This window comes from Apteryx mantelli, chromosome 16 (assembly GCF_036417845.1).
Source record: "Apteryx mantelli isolate bAptMan1 chromosome 16, bAptMan1.hap1, whole genome shotgun sequence".
NCBI lineage: Eukaryota > Metazoa > Chordata > Aves > Apterygiformes > Apterygidae > Apteryx > Apteryx mantelli.
In genome coordinates this window covers 17,782,850-17,803,066 of record NC_089993.1, presented here as the reverse complement: position 1 = coordinate 17,803,066, position 20,217 = coordinate 17,782,850, and the positions used below count along the sequence as shown (strand labels likewise).

Genomic DNA, 20,217 nt, shown 5'->3' with positions numbered 1-20,217 from the left:
CAGTGATGCCAGTTGGCCTAATGAAAAGTATTGATTCTTTTCTCTACAAATCTTAAAGTTTAGAGCCAAGCTTTCAGGATCAGCAATGTTAAGTGGACACAGCACGGTGTCTTATGAGTCACAGGCAGCACTGTCTTGTTTTAGTTAAAGGTGATTTTCTTTGCTATCAGTCTGCAGGAGGATAATCAGTGCAAAAACCTAACCTTGGTGTTTAGCACAGATGTAGGTTAAAACTTGATGTAATCAGATGTCTAAAGTACTTTCAGATGCACAGCTGATTGAAACAAATGGTTACTATCATAATCTTCTTTAAAGCAGCCTAACAAAGGCTTGTCTGTCTCCCTGCGTACCCCTGCTGCCTTGTACTGACTCTGACACTAATGAAGCCTTTGGTGCACAAAAAGTGTTTTCTACCTTTTCTAAAGCCTCTCAGTTTACTGCTTTATATTGATGCTGAGTGGTTTGATTTAGGTAAGAAAATCTATAGAGTAGTGTCTTCAGCCCTGGAAAACAGATGAATCCATGCCAGCTGTCTAGAGAAAATTTCACTTAAGAACAACACCTTTTCTGTCTAAACAATAACCTTCAGGGGACCCCTTCCTCTTCTTGCCAATCTTGGTGTCTTTCCTGTATTTAGCACCTGAGACCTTAAGCATTTGAAATTCTCTAGGTGTAAATACATCCTATATATTGAATTCAAATACTACCTTAAAGTAAGGGTCTACCTTTCACAGCACTTGTAAAGAATGATTCCTAAAATTATCTAGCATGAAAGGGTTGAATGTGTCAAACCTTATTCTCAATGATTTATCAGTCAAAAAGTTAGGATTCTAATCTTACTAATTAAAGAGGTGGGGTTTTTGATGATGTTTTTTTTACACGATCTTACTGTCATCTTGGCTTCTTATGTCTTAGGTGCGTAGGTTGTGGTTGATGCAGAGGCCTTGGTTTCTTAATTGTTTGGTTTTCTGCATGTAGCTCGCATTAGTGCTAAAGGGATTTTTTTTGTGAAATCTTTGCTATGAAAAGTCTTTTCCTCCTTTTACAGCCATGATGCATATTGAAGTTGTTTGTGAGCTGTATGGCCTTAATGTTTTCAAAGACAAAGTGTTTTGCAGTTTTATCATCACTTTATCCATGTACAGTGCATGCATAGGGAGTTGTACTGCTTAGATTGAGGCTTCTAAAAAGACAGCATAAAAATAGCTATTCTGTCCTTCCTCCTAAGCCTTTCATAGCCTAGAATCACGGCGCACCAAATTTACTCCCCCCCATCCCCTGAATAAGCTGGTTTTTGTCTTAACTTCAAGAGCGCTTTAACCTTTTGTTTGCTTTCCTCCTTAGAGACCTTAACAGTGTGAATTGTGATGAACTAGGACCTTTGCCTCCAGGTTGGGAAGTTAGAAGTACAGTTTCAGGAAGAATATATTTTGTAGATCATAATAACAGAACCACACAATTCACAGATCCAAGACTACATCACATCATGAAGTAAGAACATTGCATGATAAATAATTCATCACAAATGTGGATTCTTAAACTGTTTATTTTTGTCTAATTTTAAGTGCAGTCTGGGAGTTGTGAGAGGCTGAAAAAACTGAGCCGTAAGGATCTGGGGAAACAGATACAAGTGGATGGATTCCTGTGTGGGTCTAGACAGGCTCTGAGCCTCAGTTCTCAGTCTGGTTGCAGCTGACCTGGCTGACTTCATGCAGTCTCTTCAAAAATGTTTTCACTGTGCTTTGCAGTGCTCTGGCTCAGGGGAGGGTTTGCTTACGTCAGCGCAGCACTGGTCTTAAGCTGGTTCCACAAAATTTCCCTGAGCTGTGCTGGATCTAATATGCTGTTCTGGAACCCAGATGCGGGGGTATGAGGTAGATGGTTCAATGCATGCCTCTTGGCTTAGCAGTTTAGCGTTGTGCTAGCTCTGCTAGACCTGCACTGGCTTCATGCTCCCTTGTGCTCCAGACAAGAGGAACATAAAGTCCACTGGAGTCTGGTCTCCTGATGCTGTGTGCAGCCAGCTTGGCTTCAGCAGGATTTAAGAAGCTCAAGCTCTGCATCATGCAGAGGCAGCTGAACATTGCAGACCTGAGCCTGGAAGCAGCCTGGCAGCGCTCGTCGCGCCTGAGCTCAGAGTCTTGGCTGCATCTGAGTAGTCTCTGCTTGACGCCAGCTGAGGAATCTCTGGATCCAACAAATAATTGATCTGCAATCCAAATACAGCACTGACAGATAAGGATAATTGAATGTATAAAGCTACAACTATGTGGGACAAGTATACCTTTCTCTCTTAATAGCTGTAGATGCAATACTTATTACTCTGTCATGAATCCTCTGCCTTATTTTGCATGGAGCTGAAGTAAAATTCATAGTGGCTGTTTAGATGATTACATTTATAAAGCTGTTGTTCCATTAGAGAACTATTTTCATGTTATACTCCTGAAAGTTGTCTCCACGTCAGAGAAATACCACAAAGTTTTCGATTACTGCTCAGTCAGCATTCAGTGACCATGCTCTGCAGTAACCGAGAGCGCCTTCCGACTGTGTATTGCCCCATAAAAGCCGAGCTGAGAATTGCTGAGACTCCTGGCTTTTGTAAATACCTGTATTCCTTCCATCTCTGACTGAAAGGTAATGACGTTACAGAAGTTACCCAGCTTAATTCTGTATTTCACCCCAAGTACTCCAGAAGGAGCTTATACAGTTCTTTCCATCGCTGTTTTATACGTCTCTTATTTTGCTTCTAGAATAAATATTTTAATTCATTAAATTCATTTTCCTTCAAAGCCATCAATGCCAGCTAAAAGAGCCCAGCCAGCAGCCTCTGCCAGCTCCGAATGAGGGGTCGCTAGAAGACGGCGAGGAGTTGCCTGCACAGAGATACGAAAGAGACTTGGTGCAAAAACTGAAAGTTCTTAGACACGAGCTCTCCCTTCAGCAACCGCAAGCTGGTCACTGCCGCATTGAAGTATCCAGAGAGGAGATATTTGAGGTATTTGATTGGCATATGACTAGCAATAGCAGCTTTTGTCCCTTGTGAATTAAGTAAAACTGATCTTTGATTATAGCACCTGTTAACATAGGTGGGGTTTTTTACTCTCAAAAGCATAGATCAGGCAGGTCAAAACCTGTTGCCCAAAAAGGCTTTTCAAACATAGCTTAGAGAACAGTTAAGAGTAAGGAAAAAGTTAATTTCTCTGGATTCAGATACTGAATACAGAATGCTGTGGGACTAAAACCAATTTTTTGCCAGTGTGAGTCTTTATTTTCTAAAGCTCCTGTGCCTTAAACGAGGACAGCTGGATTGCATAAAATTTTCATGGTTTTGTTGATAAGTTTGAATGTTCTTTTTCATTTAGAAAGGGCAGCATATGAGAACTTAGAAGGGCATCTGATTGCTTGATATTACCACTTCTGCATTTAGGCATGTAAAGGTAACTGTAACTGGGAGTTCTGCTATTCTTGGAATGGATTACTTTAAGCACCTTTGTGTAGCAAAATGGAATTAAAGATACCACCTAATGTTACAGAGGTGTCATTAGAACTTGCTTTAGATTAGCACTTTAACAATATAATTAATATTTTTGTAGTTGAGTAGCAATATATATTATACTAGTGCTTCTTGATAGACCTAATGGGAAGGAAATAAAGTGTCTAATCTGTAACAATATGCATATATAGGAATCCTACCGTCAGATAATGAAGATGAGGCCAAAAGATTTGAAGAAGAGGCTTATGGTAAAATTTCGAGGAGAGGAGGGCCTGGATTATGGAGGAGTAGCAAGGTGAGATCTTGGTTTGTGTGTTTGTCATTGTTTAACTGTAAAATTGCTCTTAAAGTGGCCCGTGGCTTATGTTATTTGTGATCTAGTTTATAGAGAGTGGTCTTGGGTTCAGTCTTCATTTCCTAGTAGATTGGAAAGTAGAAGGATGTGACTTAAAAGGTGTCTCACAGCCCTCCTGGTGTCAAAAGCTCATACCAAATGTTTTGATATACCTTGGATTTGGGAATGTTACCGCTTTAACATTGCTCTGTATTCACACCGTTCTACGCTCCATGAGCGTAGAAGGCTTGTTTAGGATATGCTATTGATCTTATTGCAGAAAATGCTGATTCCAGCAACAGGATCTTGTTTCATAGCTGCAAGTGTGAGCTGCTCAAACTGTGAGGTCTTCCAAGAAGCATATAGACTCTAAAGTAAAAATTAAATCCCAGTGGAAGTTTTGTTAAATTCACCTGTCTGATTTCCAGCAAAAGGATTGCAAGATGAGAAAGGTTTCTTTTCCTTTTCTGAGCCACATTCAGGAGATCTGTGATCTATTGGAGCAGGAGCGGAGACGAACTAATCCTAAACAAAGTTTAAAATTTTGAAGACTTCTCTCCCTCTTAAAAATAATGGTAATAATCTGCTAGGAGTTGCATCAGATCTGAAGAAAGCTCTAGACTTGCCTGTAATATCAATCATCACCAAAACACTCCTCTTTGCAGTGGCTTAGGTGCATCTCGTAAATTCACTGGGTGATTTCTCAAATCCACAAAAGCTGCATTACCAGGCTAGACGTCTTTCCGAAACCCATCACTGGACAAAGGAAAGAAGTTGAAACATTTTGAGCTGCCTTACCCAGGGCAACCTGGAGTGTCTCCGCTGTTAACATCCTTACTGCCCTGATGGCTTTCCTAATTGCCCATCTGTTGCAACAGGCTGTTTAAAATCAGTGCAGCTCCACTTGAAAGCATTAAAGCTCATAGTTCTCAGAATATTTTGCATCTTGCATTGGATGTCCTTTACAAACTTCACTAATAAAGAGGTATTTCTAATAGTAAGATGGATGGTCAAAAATAGCTTCAGTTCCATTTCTGTACGTGAATATTACTGAGGTAAGAGAACGTACCTGACTGCTAATGGGTTTGGTCTCTTGGCCCCTTTTGGCCTCCTTAGATATAGAGATTCTCTAGTCATCAAGCATTTGCAGAAAAACATCTTTTCTAAAGACCTCCAGTATTTGAACTAGTTTTAAATAACAGGGGGTTTTTTGTTTGTTTTAATAATCCTTTATAGTATAAAGGTTGCAGAGGAGCAGATCTCTTGGACTCTAAATACCTGAATGCTGTACAAAGTCAAGGTTTTTTGGAAAAGAGTCTTGTTCACACTCAATTTGTTTTTCATTAAGCATGTCTCTGATAGTGTTCAGGGAAGACGTATGGTTGCAAATTGAGGCAATACAAGATTATTTGATTTGCAATGGGAAATTCATAATAACTGCTGACTATATTGATGATTCACAATAATTGTGTTGTCGGACACATCAGTGAAAGTTGCATTCTTCTAAAATACCCCTTTTTTGGCAGAGAATGGTTGTATTTACTGTGCCATGAAATGTTGAATCCCTATTATGGACTCTTCCAGTACTCTACAGATAATATTTACATGCTGCAAATCAATCCAGACTCTTCTATCAATCCTGTAAGTATTAACTTCTGAGCAACGTACCTACTTTAACAGAGGTCCCATGCAGTCCTTTTTGCTGCAGCTGTCCTGCCAGGACAGGAGTGTAAACAGACATTGAAGTGGAATAAGAATGTGCTAATGAGTCTTCTATTGATATAATATGGAGCAGAGGGTTTGGAGTTTTTTTCTTACTGGAGGACTTGTATTGATGCAGACCCTAAGAAGAAGCAGCAGTTCTATAGTAGTACAGCTACTGTACTAGATGATTAGTTTGCTCTGTAAGATGGGGGGATTAATTGGGGGAATCTTGACTATAGCACTTAAACTGTTTTTTGAAAACTGAGGCATATAAACAACGTTAAAGGCATGCGATTGAAAGAAGCACATGGCCTGCTTCTTCTAGAGGAAATTACAGAAAATATTTTGAGTGGTTAAACAAAGAATAAACTGCTTATTTGTTTGTAATTGACCTATCTTCTTGGTTTGTCTGGGTTTTATGGGGTTTTTCTTTTCCCGAGTTTGACCCCTTGAAAGGTCTAGAGGACTTGTATCCTGTATATTAGCTAGGTAACGCACAGATATTTGTTTGAGGTGTGTAATTATTAAATGCTTCTGTTCTTGGTTATGCTACGAGGAGAAGTTGTGGCCCCTCTTGCCCAGAAGGTTGCAGATACTTGCACATGCAGCGCACTCCTGATGGTGCAGATAGAGCCACAAGATGTCAGTGTCGGAGTGTCTCCTCACTGCGCGATTCTCTCTCCTCTCTCCCTGCAGGACCATTTGTCTTATTTCCATTTTGTTGGTCGGATAATGGGTTTGGCTGTGTTCCATGGACACTATATCAACGGGGGATTCACGGTTCCCTTTTACAAACAGCTTCTGGGGAAACCCATTCAGCTCTCTGATCTGGAATCTGTTGACCCAGAATTACACAAAAGTTTAGTCTGGATTTTGTAAGTACTGTATTTATCAATTGCCTAGCTGTAGAGAAGATGGGGTAGAGCATGTTGGCAGTAGTAAGATAGTGCTGTAAAGAAAACGTTTGCAAAAATCTTGTAATGGGGAAGATCTGTACAAAATTACTGAATGACTGTTCCCATGTTCAAAAGTTCAAGGTTCTTAAGGAAAAGTTCTCATACAAATGGAGCTCTTTGTTAGCTCTCTTTGCAGTAAAGTAGATACTAAATCATGAAACGTTGCATGGCTGTGGTAGAACATCCCTCTCAAAATCCAAACTCAGGATGAAGTTCTGAGGAAGTATGGCCTTGTTCAGAGAGAAATGATGCGGCTCAGGCACCAACTTTGATTAAAATGGAAATGAATAGAATTAGTCTGGGCTTCTGTAAATCTGTACTACTCAGAACAAAACCTGACATTCAGTGTGTGTTTGGAAGTTTTCACTATTGGTTTGCATTATCATCAATGATTTTATTTCCTAAATGCAGTTTTAATTTTTGTATGTAATGTTACTGATGCAGTTGAAGTTTACTAAGTGATGAATTTACACTGATACCTGGAAGCAAATCAGTTTATTGCTATATGTGTGTGTGTATAGCGTTTAATTATTTCTTTATTATCAGTGTATACTATCAGGATTAGGAAAAAAAAGTGAAGTTGACATATGTTTGGTTGGGCTCTTCAAAATGCATTCAGCTGTACAGAAAATGGTGGTTGTAGCATCATTCTTTTAGTGGTTGTGAGAATTACAGATGGATAGTTACTAGGTTTATCCCAAAGACTAATTCTCTTTAAGCATTCAAATAACAAACTGTCTGGATGACCATTGATATTAATCAAAATATCAAAAATACTAGGTTTATCTTCTGTCTTTTCATTGCCAGAGAGAATGATATCACCCCAGTTTTGGACCATACCTTTTGTGTGGAACACAATGCTTTTGGGCGGATTTTACAGCATGAACTCAAACCAAATGGCAGGAATATTCCAGTGACAGAAGAGAACAAGAAAGAATATGTCAGGTATTGCAGAGTGGAAAAAATATTCTGCAGACGTAGTAGAAAGAAGGTAGTAAACAGATGAATTTTTTTAATATAGCGAAATTAATGAAATCGGTATTTCAGCAGGAAATACCTGTCTCATGAATTACATGACTGTTCTCACACAACAGACTGCTGTAAGACCTAGGAAGATTATTTTAAGTTGTGAATTTTTCTTCATTTTTCTGTTGATGGTGCAAGAATTAACTGTTGATGAAAAAGGAACTAGTAAGCACTTCTTATAAACCAAAATACATATATTAAACTTAGCTCTTCTGTAAAATGAGTGTTTTGCAACTCTGATATAAAAAAGCCCGGGCCCATCTATCTCATTACCCCTACCTACTTTTTTTTTTTTTTTTCCAGGTTGTATGTAAACTGGCGATTTATGAGAGGAATAGAGGCACAGTTCCTGGCTCTGCAGAAGGGTTTTAATGAACTTATTCCTCAACATCTCCTCAAGCCTTTTGACCAGAAGGAACTTGAGGTACGTTCTTCATTCATTTAGAATATTATTTTGTAATCTGCGTGACTGACAGTCAAGAGCTGATCAAAATAAATCAACAACCCAAGTCATTACAATTTACGTACCAAAGTGGTTAAGTGTTTAGAATCATGGCCAACAGTGACTTCCTTTAAGTATTTTGCAACCTGCTTTCATCTGGAAAGGAGGTTGAAGTAATATGTCCAGTCTGTGTCAGAGCCTCTAACAAGTGATATCAGAAAACAGATGCAAATTGCTCCGTAGTTGTTGACTGTTACGGTACAACAAATCAAAACTGTTTTGGGATAAACTAAGTAGGATTTAGTGGTAGTTGGTATTGGCACCTCCAGAGAAAGCCTGCATGGGGGAAATACTGCTGTGCGTAGCTCAGTAGAGGGCACTCTGTCTTCCAAGTCTGAGCTGTACCTTTACAAAGATACAACACACATAGATTTGTATATATACAAAGCTGTACTTTTCAGGTAAGATAGATTTAAAAGGCAGGTCTTGCAGGAACTTTTGACTCGAGTTTCTTGTGAAAATTTACGTTCTCCTAAGTGCACTCCTCTGCCCAAGTTTCATTTCACTTTAACTGGAGAGAGTTACTTCCTGAGCTGAACTATTTTTGCAGCATTACTGTGTACCAAAAAGGAGGTTCAAGTGTGTAAAGAGTGTTGCACTTTGTTAAAGAGTTTGATGTATGTTGTTATAGCAGCAAACCTGAAATGACTGAATGTTAAAATGTTTTCTAATCCTTTAACAGCTAATCATAGGCGGCCTGGATAAGATAGACCTGAATGACTGGAAGTCAAACACACGTCTAAAGCACTGCATGGCAGATAGCAATATTGTAAAGTGGTTCTGGCAAGCGGTGGAAACGTTTGATGAGGAAAGAAGGGCCAGGCTGTTGCAGTTTGTGACGGGGTCGACACGTGTTCCGCTTCAAGGTTTCAAGGCTTTACAAGGTGACTGATGAGGAGGCCAAGTTGATCTGCAGGGGAAGAAAGCGTTAATAATAGTGTGGTATTTACTAGGCCCTAATAGAATATCGGCGTGTTACTGGATAACCCGGTTGCTTAGAATTTTTGATCCCAAGAGCAGCTTTACATTTGTCAGCAGCTCTCCTGATGAGGAACACTTTAGCTCATATCACTATATAAGCTGGCAAATTTGTCATCACGTAGCACTTTGACTGGTGTCAATATTAGCATATTGGTCTCTTACGATGGTGTGGGCCGATGTCGTTAAAATCGTTGCATGCAAGTGTACACATGATTATAGAGCTGACTGAACAACTTTCTTGCACATGAAAATTGTACTCCCTTCATTGTTTGGCAACAAACCTCTAGACTCTCTAACAAGTTCCCCAAAACTGCTGTTTTGCCATCAGAAAAGGTGGCAGTGTCCGAAGCTGTTGTGATTCTCCTGGTAATGTTCTATCTGTTGGCTGACAGTCAACTCGATCTTGCAGATTAGAATATATAGTTCTGTTTTACAAGGGAGGCTGCTTTGTACTGAAGTCTCTTCATTTTTGAAGGGGAGGCCTTGCTAATATAAAACTTAGCTGTTTTTTGAACTACCAGTCTGCAAGTGCTTTGTCATCAACAGCCCCCCACTTCTGTCATCCCTTCATCAGCTCTAAAGCTGATATACAGATTTAGCCTGTGACATACTTGTTGGAACTGTAATACATACAGCTGGAACTGTAATTTTCTCTTGCATTTTTATAAGTAGCAAATTCTGTGTGCATGAATGACGTTCTTCTGAAGTGCATTAACTAGAATGTCTGTCTGTAAGGTTCTACAGGCGCTGCAGGACCCAGACTGTTTACCATCCATTTAATAGATGCAAACACAGACAACCTTCCGAAAGCCCACACTTGGTAAGATGAAAACATTCTGCACATCAGTGCTTGCTTTCCCTTTGTCTTGATTTCAAGTACACTCAGCTCTGTTGGTTCTGGCTGTGTATTAACTGGGTTATGTGCACAGGTGAATCCAAATGGGCTCTGCTAGCTTGGAGATATCTGTGCTCTGCAGGTAGCAGTGTAATTGACTTCTCTTCTTATAGCTTGATTTATGTCTTCTGTATTATATGTGGTTTTGGTCTATCCCAAGGTTGATTATTCTGGATAGTTAGAAGTTTGCAGGATGTTTGTTTCCACATGTTCCAGCAAAAGCATTGACTGATAAATGACTTCTAGCAATGTGTATCCCTTTTCTTTGAGTGAAGTGCATAAAAACATCATCATACTGCTGCATCCAGGATGATGTAAAATATCTTTCAGATTTAAAATTTAGGAGAAGTGTGCTATTGGTAGAGCATAAGCACAGAATTGAGCTCTTGTGTAGACGACAAACTCTATCAGGGACAGGAAGCAATTTCAGTAGAGACATGAATTTTCTGTAGGCAGAGAAGGCAGTAGGTCTAACTGATGTCTTGCTTTATTTGCAAGTCAACTGCATCTGCCCCATCTCCTCTCCCTGAACCCCCCCAAATGCAGCCCTAGTAAGTTGTGCATTCCAGCTGCAGAAATGTGGCTGTTTTATCTTGTCTCCTTTGGCCACGAAAGTGGCTGATGCTTTCTTTGCCAATGACTTTACAAATTTTATCTGTACGTAGCTGATGTAAATATTTTTTTTTCAAAAATATTGTAGACTCATGTGCTGCAATATGCTGTTATTTTGCCTCTAGCTTTAACCGGATTGACATTCCGCCTTATGAGTCATACGAGAAGCTTTATGAGAAGCTGTTGACAGCTGTGGAAGAGACATGTGGCTTTGCTGTGGAGTGAAAAAGCAACCAAAGGAAACAGATGCTAGCTCATGGACCACCAAATCAAAAGCTAGAAGAGGCTTGCTGTGAACTTCCTGCTAAGCTGTCTGAAGCATTGGAACTCTAGACGACTTAGAGACGGGGTTGTTTCCCTTCCGTTGTTGGTGGATGAGGGTGGGGGTAGGGGCTTTTGTTGGTGGTTTCCAACTGTCTTTTCTCCCCTTCGTTACAATAACTCCTTCCCCCTTCTTCCATCCCCCATAAAATGAAATGCAGCCAAGTTCAGCATTTGGCTTTGGTTACACAGGATGTTCTGCTAGATTTGTAACACATATTGTGATAGGGTCAGTGACCTGTGGGTGTTTTTTTTTATAGGAGAATCAGTGTAGCTGAGAATGAGCTTGATTTGCAGAGGACCTGCAACTGGTGTAGGCGTACCTCGTTGGTTTGTCTTAAATCAAGCTTGAGCCCTCGTAGAGTCCAGCGAGTGCTGAGTGTCTGACTGGCACTAGAATTTGCATTGCACATTTTAAACACCTGTTTAAAAAGTAAACTTCTAGCAGAAAAGAACTCCATATGAACATTTAAGTGAAAGGCAAAGAAAATGACGTTCTGCCTTAGCAGGAAGCTCCCAGTGAAAACTGTGGCTCACCTTGAGAAAAGTGAAGGAATCTGGGACAGCTTAAATGGTATTGTATGATTTCTTTTTGGTTGTCCTGGTTGAACTCTAATTGTTTTGCACATGAAAACAATATTTCCTCCTGCAGATTTGCTTTCCATGGTTTGTTCAGATTTAAGTACCTTGCAGAGAAGTCTTTTAAGGAGGAGACAAAGGACAAAATTAACTCAATCCCAAAGCTGTGATTTCTGTGCCACTGTTTTATCTGAGATGTGTTTGTGTGACTTGAAATTTGAAGACTCACATGGAAATTGCTAAAAGCTAAGTTAACAGAACAGAATTCTGTTCTGAAGTTCTTGGCCTTGGGAAAGGTTTATTTGGAGGATAATGTAAAAGGGTAGCTATATAGTGAGTACATTTTAAATGTTATGTAAAGCTATTGGAAGGATTTATGACTTCAGTTCTGTAGGGATGAAGATTTCTCCAGAGAGCCATATAAGGCTATTTTTTCAAATATCTGAAACTAATATTAAAAGGTTTGTTCTCTAACACATTGCTAAAATGACTTCCCAGGGGAAACAAAAGCAAATCAAATACCTGAATCACTAACATTTTTTCCAATTTGCACACCATGATGAGACAGTATTTTAATAAATAACATGACTTCAGAAAGACCCAGTTATCTATCAAACATGTCTAAACTTAAGTAAAGCAGACTTGCTTGTATAGGATGTTTTTTCTTTGGCAAGCCTGATTTTTAGAAAGACTCATTACTGAAACATTTAACAGATGTTATGTTTATGGAATAGTGCATTGAAATTCAGCTGTGGGTAAGAGATTGTTCTTAGAAGACGTCTACTGGAATACTTCTATTTTGTCTTTTTTTAATTGAATTTGATAATAGCTTTAAACTGTGATAGGACAGGAAGTTAGATACTTGTCAAAATCCTGGCATCTTTCTCTTTTTGTTTTTTCCATTGACCATGATTCTTGTGATTTGATGTTGGGAGTGAGGATTGCATTGGAGGTGTAAAATTGTACCATATTGTGAGATTTGCACAGGGTGGCTAAAGATGCTCATACTGCAAGACTATATAGGAGAGACATATTTAGACCCATGTTCTGTAGGAATCTTCTGGCACTTGGGGACCAGTTTCTGCAGTACTGGTTATTGGGACGGAAAGGAAACTGTGCGACTCTGCTGCAGTAAAGAGAGAAAATGCAACTGTTTGCAGATGACCATCTGCACAGTCTCGGGCTGAGGAGCAGAATTCCCATGGCCCTGGCTTTTCCAAACGGCTGCGAAGTCATACCTGTTCATAGAGTGCACCTAATCCTTTCAGTACGTTTGAATGTGCAATAAACCAGTCAGATAGGAAAAATCCAAAATGGATTTTCGCCCAAAAGTTTTTTCATGCGGTCTCCTGTGGAATTTTTGCTAAAGGAGTTCAGAAAGCAAATACTGAAACCCATCACTAACAAAAATCCTATCGCGCGAGCTCGACATGCAGCGCAACTGGCTCTGTGAAAACCAAGCGAGGTAAAGAAAGGCCCTTGATTCTGAGATCTATAGGTCAAGTAGCTTTATGTCAATGACACAGTTGACATAAGATAGTTCCTAATGTCTTTGCTAGGTCAGTGTTTTATTGAATGCACAAAATAAGAATAGGCAAGGATTGTTGTTTTGAAAAGTCCGTACGTTTTTTGCTGTATTTAAAAGCCCTTTTCAAGGTACCTCCTCCATGCTGACAGTAACGAGAATAGGGCACTGTCTTTTTAATTACTTTAGTTCTCTTTTAAACGGCTTCACCACTTCTCCCATCGTGTTGTCTTTGCAATTTTGTGCCACTTCAGTGATGACGAAGACATTTTTTGTATTGTTCTGTACATGCATTTGAGGCAGGCCTTAAAGCTGGTTGGATGAATGGAGAAAATAAAGAAGTGAGGTAGTATGGGTTTTAAGTGATAATTTGTTCTTCTTATGACTGGTTTCAAGGCCAGAGAAGGATAAAATGCAAACAAGCGTTTGCAAGGCTTGAGGCACTGATTCTCCGAGGTTTCGGGGCTGTTCTGGTAACCTCAGCTATCTGAATTTGCAAGTGTGTTCGTTCCCATTTGGTCTGCCGGCATTTGAACTGGTCAATATTTCTCAAGCTTGCCCAAAGACTAACACGGAAAAGTCTGGTTCTCATTTTGTCATTACACGTTCCACCTTGTACACGGATACTTCTTGGATCAGACCTGAAGGAAATGCAAGGTACCATGCGTCTCTTGTTCTTGTTCTAAAGGCAACCTAGAACCTGCTCCGGTGGCGCAGACCTCCAGTACTTGCCCTGGTACTGCTCATCAGCCTATACTATATGCTCAGGGATGTAGGAGACCACCACTCTGCTTGTGTTTTAAATCGGGAAGAAATGAGACTGTTCTGAGTGTTAGTTTTAACTTGGGCATTATGTTAGACGAGACCCTGTTTCAAAAAGGCTGCTTGAAGCTCCAGACGGTGAAATCAAAGTTTGCTCAGCAGTGTGTGTACTTAGTTCAAGGCAAGGTGGTTGTGAAATCCAGCAGATTTTGTAAATTAGAGATCCGGCCACCGTGCCCTCCGTAGCCAGTGCCCAGGTTCAGGGCCATGTGGCACAGCAAGTTCCCAGAAACACAGTATGGATCTGTTTTTAATTTGTTAATTTTTGTTCCTCAACCACTTTATAATGTATTTTTTTAATTTATTATTTTGTAATGTCATGTTTAAGTATTGCTGCTATCCTTGTTATTCTTCCCACTGTTTTTATTGCAGATTTATTTTGTGAAAGTTGTACACTAATGTTTCATTTTATGTCTAAATCAAAGTATTTAAAGAAATACTAGTTCTATTTAATGTGGTTATGGAACCAGCTGGAATAAACAGTGATTGTATAGTAGGCTGGACCCAGGAGGTCATGTTCATTTTTGTTACATATGCAATAAACTCACAACTTTAAACTCTTGGTATCCACCATTTCGTTTGTTAAACTGAAAATCTTTGTGGAAGCCATGGGAAAAGTCATGGTGTTAAAGAGGGCAACAACGAAGTATTGGTGTCCTTAAAAATTCTGTAGCATTACGAAATACTGAGTAAGGCTTAAAAAAAAAAAAAAAAAACTAGTTTAACGGAGCCAGAGTTCAGCGTAAGGAAGCCCTACCAGCGTTAGCAGCGACCCGTCTCTGATTACTGGACACGAGCGTTTTCGCACCGAATCGTCTCGCCCCATTCCAGGTTCAGGTTCCTGAGCAGTGGGGGATGTCGGGGCAGAGCTCGGTGGGCAAGCTGTGGAAAAGCTTGGAAATGCAGCTGCTCGGACTGCGATTTATGTAGATTGCCCAGATGAAACCCCTCCTTTCCGGGTGGAAGGCTTCCATTGCGTTCGTTCTCTAGCAGAGTATTTACCACTTTAATCTGTTTCCTTTCTATCTTGTTTTTCCCCTTTTTTTCCAAAAATCTCAGTTTTCAGGAAAACTTGATATCCCCTATTAATGGTTGTCGGAGGAAAATTAATGCTGATGAAACTGCTTTCCTGTATTGCTCTAATTAGTGATGCTTTGCAAGTGGAGAAAGAGGAGCGCTGAGTCCCTCTGCTGTCAGTGCTGGCCGTCGGTGGTGGTCGCTGAGCCTGGCATCAGGGTGAGCGCTGCAGCTTCATCTTCCTAACGCCGAAAGCTGTCCTTTCTTTACTCTGTGGATACTGTGTTACAGAAAGGGAATCGTTCAGTGATCCTTTTTCTTTCCCCGAGTAACTTTGCCATGTGGTCAAGTGGACTAACACGTAATGAGGAGATGACTGCAGAGCGAAAGGTTCATCCGTCCCCTCCTTGCAGCCTGCAGGAGGGATTTAATAGCTTTTGCTTGACGGTTTAGGGCAAGAAATGTTGTCAGTGCTTCACTGTCCTATCAAATACTTATGCCGCTTTGCGTTTTCTTTAATAAAGATTTGGAGAAGTATTGCTGATCTCTGCTACTCTGCACGGAAAGAGGAAAGGATTCCTGCAATGTGCTGCAGTGCATTCGGTACGTCGCGGAGGGGTCGCTGGTGTAAAGCAACAGGACTTTTGCACTACATGAAGTGTTTCAAGGGACAAGAGAAAATGAATATTTCAGTTAAGAAAGCTGATAGTGCTTAAGCAATTTACTGTCTCTTATACAGAAGTTTGGCAGGTCAATCAAATTCCTCAGGTTAAGTTTTCCAGTCTCTGCCCCTTTCTGCAGGGCTTACAAAAACAGCGCTGTGAAAAGCAGCACTGGTCTGGTAGCAACTATGTATATATACATATTTTTTCTTTGATTTACGATGGTGCTGGGGAAAGAGAGCCCCTGGCCGGTAGGGGCAGCCTCCGGCGGGGATGGAGGTCAGGCAGCAGCAGGTTGACCACAGGGACAGATGGTTTCTTGCACCCGCAGCCTGGTTCTCCCAGCTGCAGGAAGGGGGTGTTTGAAGGGAGGGCGAGCGTGGCTTTGCAGGCGTTTCAGGGTGAGTTGCGCCGAGTTTGCCCATCCCTGTCCCGGATCCGGGAGCAGTGGGCATGTGGTGCGGGTCGGCTTGGGGCTGGAGCCGTAGGGCTGGGCCACGGCAGCTCTGCGGAGAGGGCACGGAGGGAAAGACGAGGGAGCCTCCGGCACTGGGCTTGAGTGATCTTGGCTTTAAATCAACATCTGTGAGAGAGAACTTCTGGGTGAGGCGATGAGTGGGAAAAGACGAGAAAGCCGGAGGAGTCTTGCCAGGCGAGCCTGGCCGCCTCTGCAGAGGCACCTCTAGTTGGAAAGAGCGGCAGGACGTTGACTCTCTCTGGTACAGCATTCGGTCTGGGAGACTTTGAAGCGTAATGCAAGTTGGATGCTGATTAAATGAGCTCAATGAAAAGCGACTCTTTGGGGGCCCAAAACCTCCAAGACACTGGAAGAGGGAGAAGAGGAGCTGGTTGGACAGGAGAGGCTGCGAAGCGCCTGCCAGCATGGGGCCACGGCCCTGTGGGGACCAGGAGCAGGTGCCAGGAGCAGCTCGGGAGGCTCCTGCAGCTGGAGGAGAGGAGCAGGTCTGGGATGGGCTTTCCCCCAGGGCCGGCCTCGGCCCGGGGACCCTCGCCTGCAGCTGCTGTGCTCATCGGGGCTTTTTCCATCAGAATTTATTTGCACGCGTGCATTTATTTCCAGGGGTGAGAGTCCTCGGCCCGCACCGTGCACCTGTGCGGGCAGGGAGGAGATGGGCTCCCGCTCGCCCGGCCGCGCTGGGGCAGGAGCCGTGCAGCGAGGCCGCGGGAGCACACAGGAGTTTCCCTCTCCGGACAGGGCTCCTTTCGGCGAACGCGCTGCGGTTGAACCTGTCCTGGCTGGAGCTGTTTTGTCCTCTAGGCTGAGGATTTGCTGCTGTGGCTTTTGCACTGCTGGTGACGGGCTCCGCGGGCGGTTTGCAGAGCTGGAGGGAGCACCGTCGTCCTGCCCGGGGGGGTTGAGGGAGCCGTTTAAAACAAGCACACCCCAACCCGCGGCAGAAAAGCAGGATAGCCCGGCCGTGCCCTAGAAAAGAGCAAAGCCGCCTCCCATTAAAGTTAGGTTTATTTTACAGAAGTTGCAGCAGCTCCTGGCCCCCTCCTCTCCCTCCCTCCAGCCGACGGGCGGCCCTGGGGCTTGGACGGCTGGACAGACGGCCCCCGCCATGGGCCGCTCCTCTGCTGACAGCTCGTTCCTCACCTAACTGACCGCGATACGAAGAAAAAGCCTCTCAATGAGCCGCCCGGGGAGGATGATCCTCCTGCACGTCCGTGATTTATTAAGAGGGAGGGCGGCCGGCTGCTGAGCCCCCGCGGAGTCGCCTGGAGCATCGCTTCCCGCCCAGCTTTAACGCAGGGAGCGGGCGGCTGCGTCGTTTTTATCCCTTATCGCAAGCCTTGAGCCTGGCTGGATCCGGCCCGCGTCGCCAGCCGGGCGGCCTCTGCGGGCTGCTCCGGTCGGGAGGGCCGGCTCCTGCTGCAGGCTGGCGCGGAGCAAGCGGCTTGTCTGAAATGAGCCAGAAAACTGGTTTCCGCAGCGCTTAAAACGGGAGGCTGGCGCCCTGGTTTCCTCTAGGAAGTTGCTTTTTCTAACAAATCTGCCGATAAATTAGTTTTCATTAGCGCTCCTAGGAGGAAACTGAGCTGCGAGCAAGACGTTTTCCCAAGGGCTCGTAGCAGGTCCAGCGCTCGGAGCCGCCTCTCCCCGGGGAAGCGACTTCTCATCCTTTTTTTCCCCACAGTCAATATTGCTCCCGGCCTCGCGCCCGCCGCCGGGGTCTCCAGCGCGCGGGACTAACCCGGCCGCCCGCGCGTGAGCGCCCATGAGCCGAGCCAGCCCGAGGGGGGAGAAACGAGCAGCGTCTGTGTTTCCAGTGCAGCCCCATCGGATTTAAAAGCTCAACCTCTTCTTCCCTTTATTTTGTTCTGTTTTGTTTTTGTTTTTTAAGAACCGTAGCTGCCAAGGATTAAGTGATCCTTAAAATCTCCGGCTGGTGCCGGGCGCCGCGGTGCTCTCCGCGTGCCGCGTGCCTTCCCCCGGCCGGGCTGCTTCCGCACCGAGGGGCTGACGCAAACTCGCCGGCGCTGCGGTTGCAATCGCCGCCTCCGTCCGCGCCTGCCTGCCTTCCCGCTCCGGCGGTCCCAACCCGGCCGCCTCTCACAGGGCGCAGACGTCCTCGCCGGGGAGCGGCGCGGCGGTGGTGGCGGTGGCGCGGCGGCCGCGGGAGCCCGCGGAGGAGCGGCGCCGGATCGATGCAGCGGGGAGGCCGCGGCCGCTCGCCTGCCGGCTCCGCACGTCTCCTTGTAGTTCTCGGAGAGGAGGGTGTAGAGGAAGGGGTTGATGCAGCTGTTGCTGTAGGCCAGGCAGGTCACCAGGAGATTGATGTAGACAACCGTGCGGCTGGCCGGGCGCCCCGGCTCCGCGCGGTAGACGCTGAACAGCTGCCACAGCCAGAAGGGTGCGAAACAAGCCCAGTAGGCGAGCACGATGCTGAAGATCATGTACAGGACTTTCTGCTTGGGACATCTGCTCGTTTCCTTGGTGCTGGAAAGAGCCGTCTGAGACCTCCAGTAGGTCCGAGCCAGCTTGATGTAGAGGCAGCAGATGATGAGGCCCGGGGCGAGGATGCAGGTGTGGAAGAGGACGGTGAGATACACCCGGTAGGTCTCCATCTGCCACGTGGGGTGGCACATGCGCTTGGTCACCCCGTTGCGGTGGCTGGTGCGGAGGTCGATGAGGATCATGGTCGGCAGGGAGAGGAGGAAGGACACCAGCCACGCCAGGCAGGTGAGGGTCCACCGGCAGTCCCGCCATCTCCGCAGCGTGTCCAAGGGCCTGACGACGGCGAGGTACCTCTCGGTGCTCATGATGGTGAGGATGAAGATGCTGGCGTGCATGGTGACGAGGTCGAGGCTGAAGAGGATCCTGCAGCCCAGGTCTCCAAAGTACCAGTCCCTCGTGAAGTACGTACAGACCACGAAGGGGATGGTGGACAAGTACAGGAGATCGGCCAGGGCTAAGTTGACGATATAAACGTACATGGAGCCAGCGAACCTCACGGAGACGTTCGTGACCACCAGCGTGTAGACGTTTCCCACCGCGCCAACCAGGCACATCGCAGCCAGGATGCAGCCGAGGAAGGAGGTGACCAAGAGGTCGCTGCCGTTGCCCAGGGCTTCCAAAGCGGCGTTGGCCAGAGCGCTGGCGTTCCCGGCGTGGCAGAGCACGGCAACGCAGGGGCTCGGCTCCATCCTCAGCCCCCGGCGCGTCCCCTGGTGCTACGAGCTGCTTTCCAGCCCGCAAGACGATGCCGCAGCCGTCACGTGCGGGAGGGACCCACGCTGTGACGCGCATCGAGGTCCCGCTCAGCACCGGAGCATCGTCCCCCTTCCCCAAACCAGCCCTCGCCCGCTCCCAGCTTTCGAGCAACCCCGCTTTCAGCTGCACGTGACCTCGGCGGGCAGGAACCCCTCCGACAGACCCCGACCCCCCCCAGACAGGGGGGCCGCTCCTTGCCGAAAGTCTCCCTGGGCTCCCCGAGGTGCTTCGGCTCCGGTGCCGCGCTGAAGCTCTCGCTGGCGAGGAGACGGGGAAGGTGATCGCGACGCTGGAAGAAAGCTGGAGGCGCAGCTGCTTCCCCGCACCGGGTCCTTCCCGGCGGCGGCTGAAGCGTTGCTCGCTCCGGTGCCTCCCCGACGCTCCCGGGGACGCCGCAGCGGGAGGCGTTGGGGCTGCCGGCGAGGGAATTGCCACGTCTCGCTCCCCTCCCGCCTGCCCGAAGCTCTGCTCCGCGGGAAAGCGCAGCTGGCTTCGGCGCCGGAGCAGCTTGAGCAGCACCGGCTGCCCGTGCCCGTCCCCGCGGAGGTGGGCGACGGGATGGGGGCTGCGGGAAGCGCCGTGTGCTCCCGCCGGCTCCGCTGCCCCTCCGCGGGCTGCCCAAGCCGTCGGCTCCCCGCGCGGGCGGCGAGGGAGGGGACCGGGGAGCCGGCGGCCCCACGGAGGTGGGATTTGTCCCTCCTGCCTGCGCGGAGGGGGGGAGCGCTGGCGCGCGGTGCCCGCTTCCCCGTGGAGCCGGCACCCGGCCTCTTCACCGGGGTTTCGGCAGCGAGCAGCCTCGCGGATCCCTCTGTCCCTCCCTCCCTTCCTCCCGGGCTGCGGTTTCCACGCTGCCCTGCTCTCCCTTCGGTGCGGGCGGCTCCGGGCTCAGGGAGGAGGGAGCAGGGGGGACGGATTTCCCTGCCGAAGCAGCGCTTGCTCCCGTGGTTTCTGCACGGCCGGGTTTAGCCCCCCGCTCGGAGGAGGCAAAGGTGCAGGATGAGGCGAGCGTAACCCTGGCCCCGTCCACACGCGAGCCGGGCTGGGGAGCGAAC

The 20,217-nt window shown here is 45.9% G+C and overlaps 1 protein-coding gene and 1 pseudogene across 7 annotated transcripts in view; one reads left to right on the top strand and one right to left on the bottom strand.

The window, feature by feature from the left end:
- SMURF1 (SMAD specific E3 ubiquitin protein ligase 1) overlaps positions 1–14,307 on the top strand; it is a 46,258-nt gene extending 31,951 nt beyond the window's left edge. For 2 of the 7 annotated variants that reach the window (XM_067305998.1, XM_067305996.1), the window contains exons 9-18: positions 1,345–1,491; positions 2,791–2,995; positions 3,685–3,788; positions 5,354–5,468; positions 6,228–6,406; positions 7,295–7,432; positions 7,817–7,937; positions 8,698–8,899; positions 9,741–9,816; positions 10,629–14,307. In XM_067305998.1, coding sequence (XP_067162099.1) covers positions 1,345–1,491; positions 2,791–2,995; positions 3,685–3,788; positions 5,354–5,468; positions 6,228–6,406; positions 7,295–7,432; positions 7,817–7,937; positions 8,698–8,899; positions 9,741–9,816; positions 10,629–10,728 — 1,387 coding nt within the window. In that variant the 3' untranslated portion in view covers positions 10,729–14,307. Of the gene's footprint in view, positions 1–1,344; positions 1,492–2,790; positions 2,996–3,684; positions 3,789–5,353; positions 5,469–6,227; positions 6,407–7,294; positions 7,433–7,816; positions 7,938–8,697; positions 8,900–9,731; positions 9,817–10,591 lie in introns of all 7 variants that reach the window. The other 5 variants (XM_067305997.1, XM_067305995.1, XM_067305999.1 and 2 more) reach the window with 4 other exon arrangements.
- Positions 13,478–19,098, bottom strand: LOC106496865 (urotensin-2 receptor-like; annotated as a pseudogene).
- Between the last annotated feature and the right edge of the window lie 1,119 nt (positions 19,099–20,217).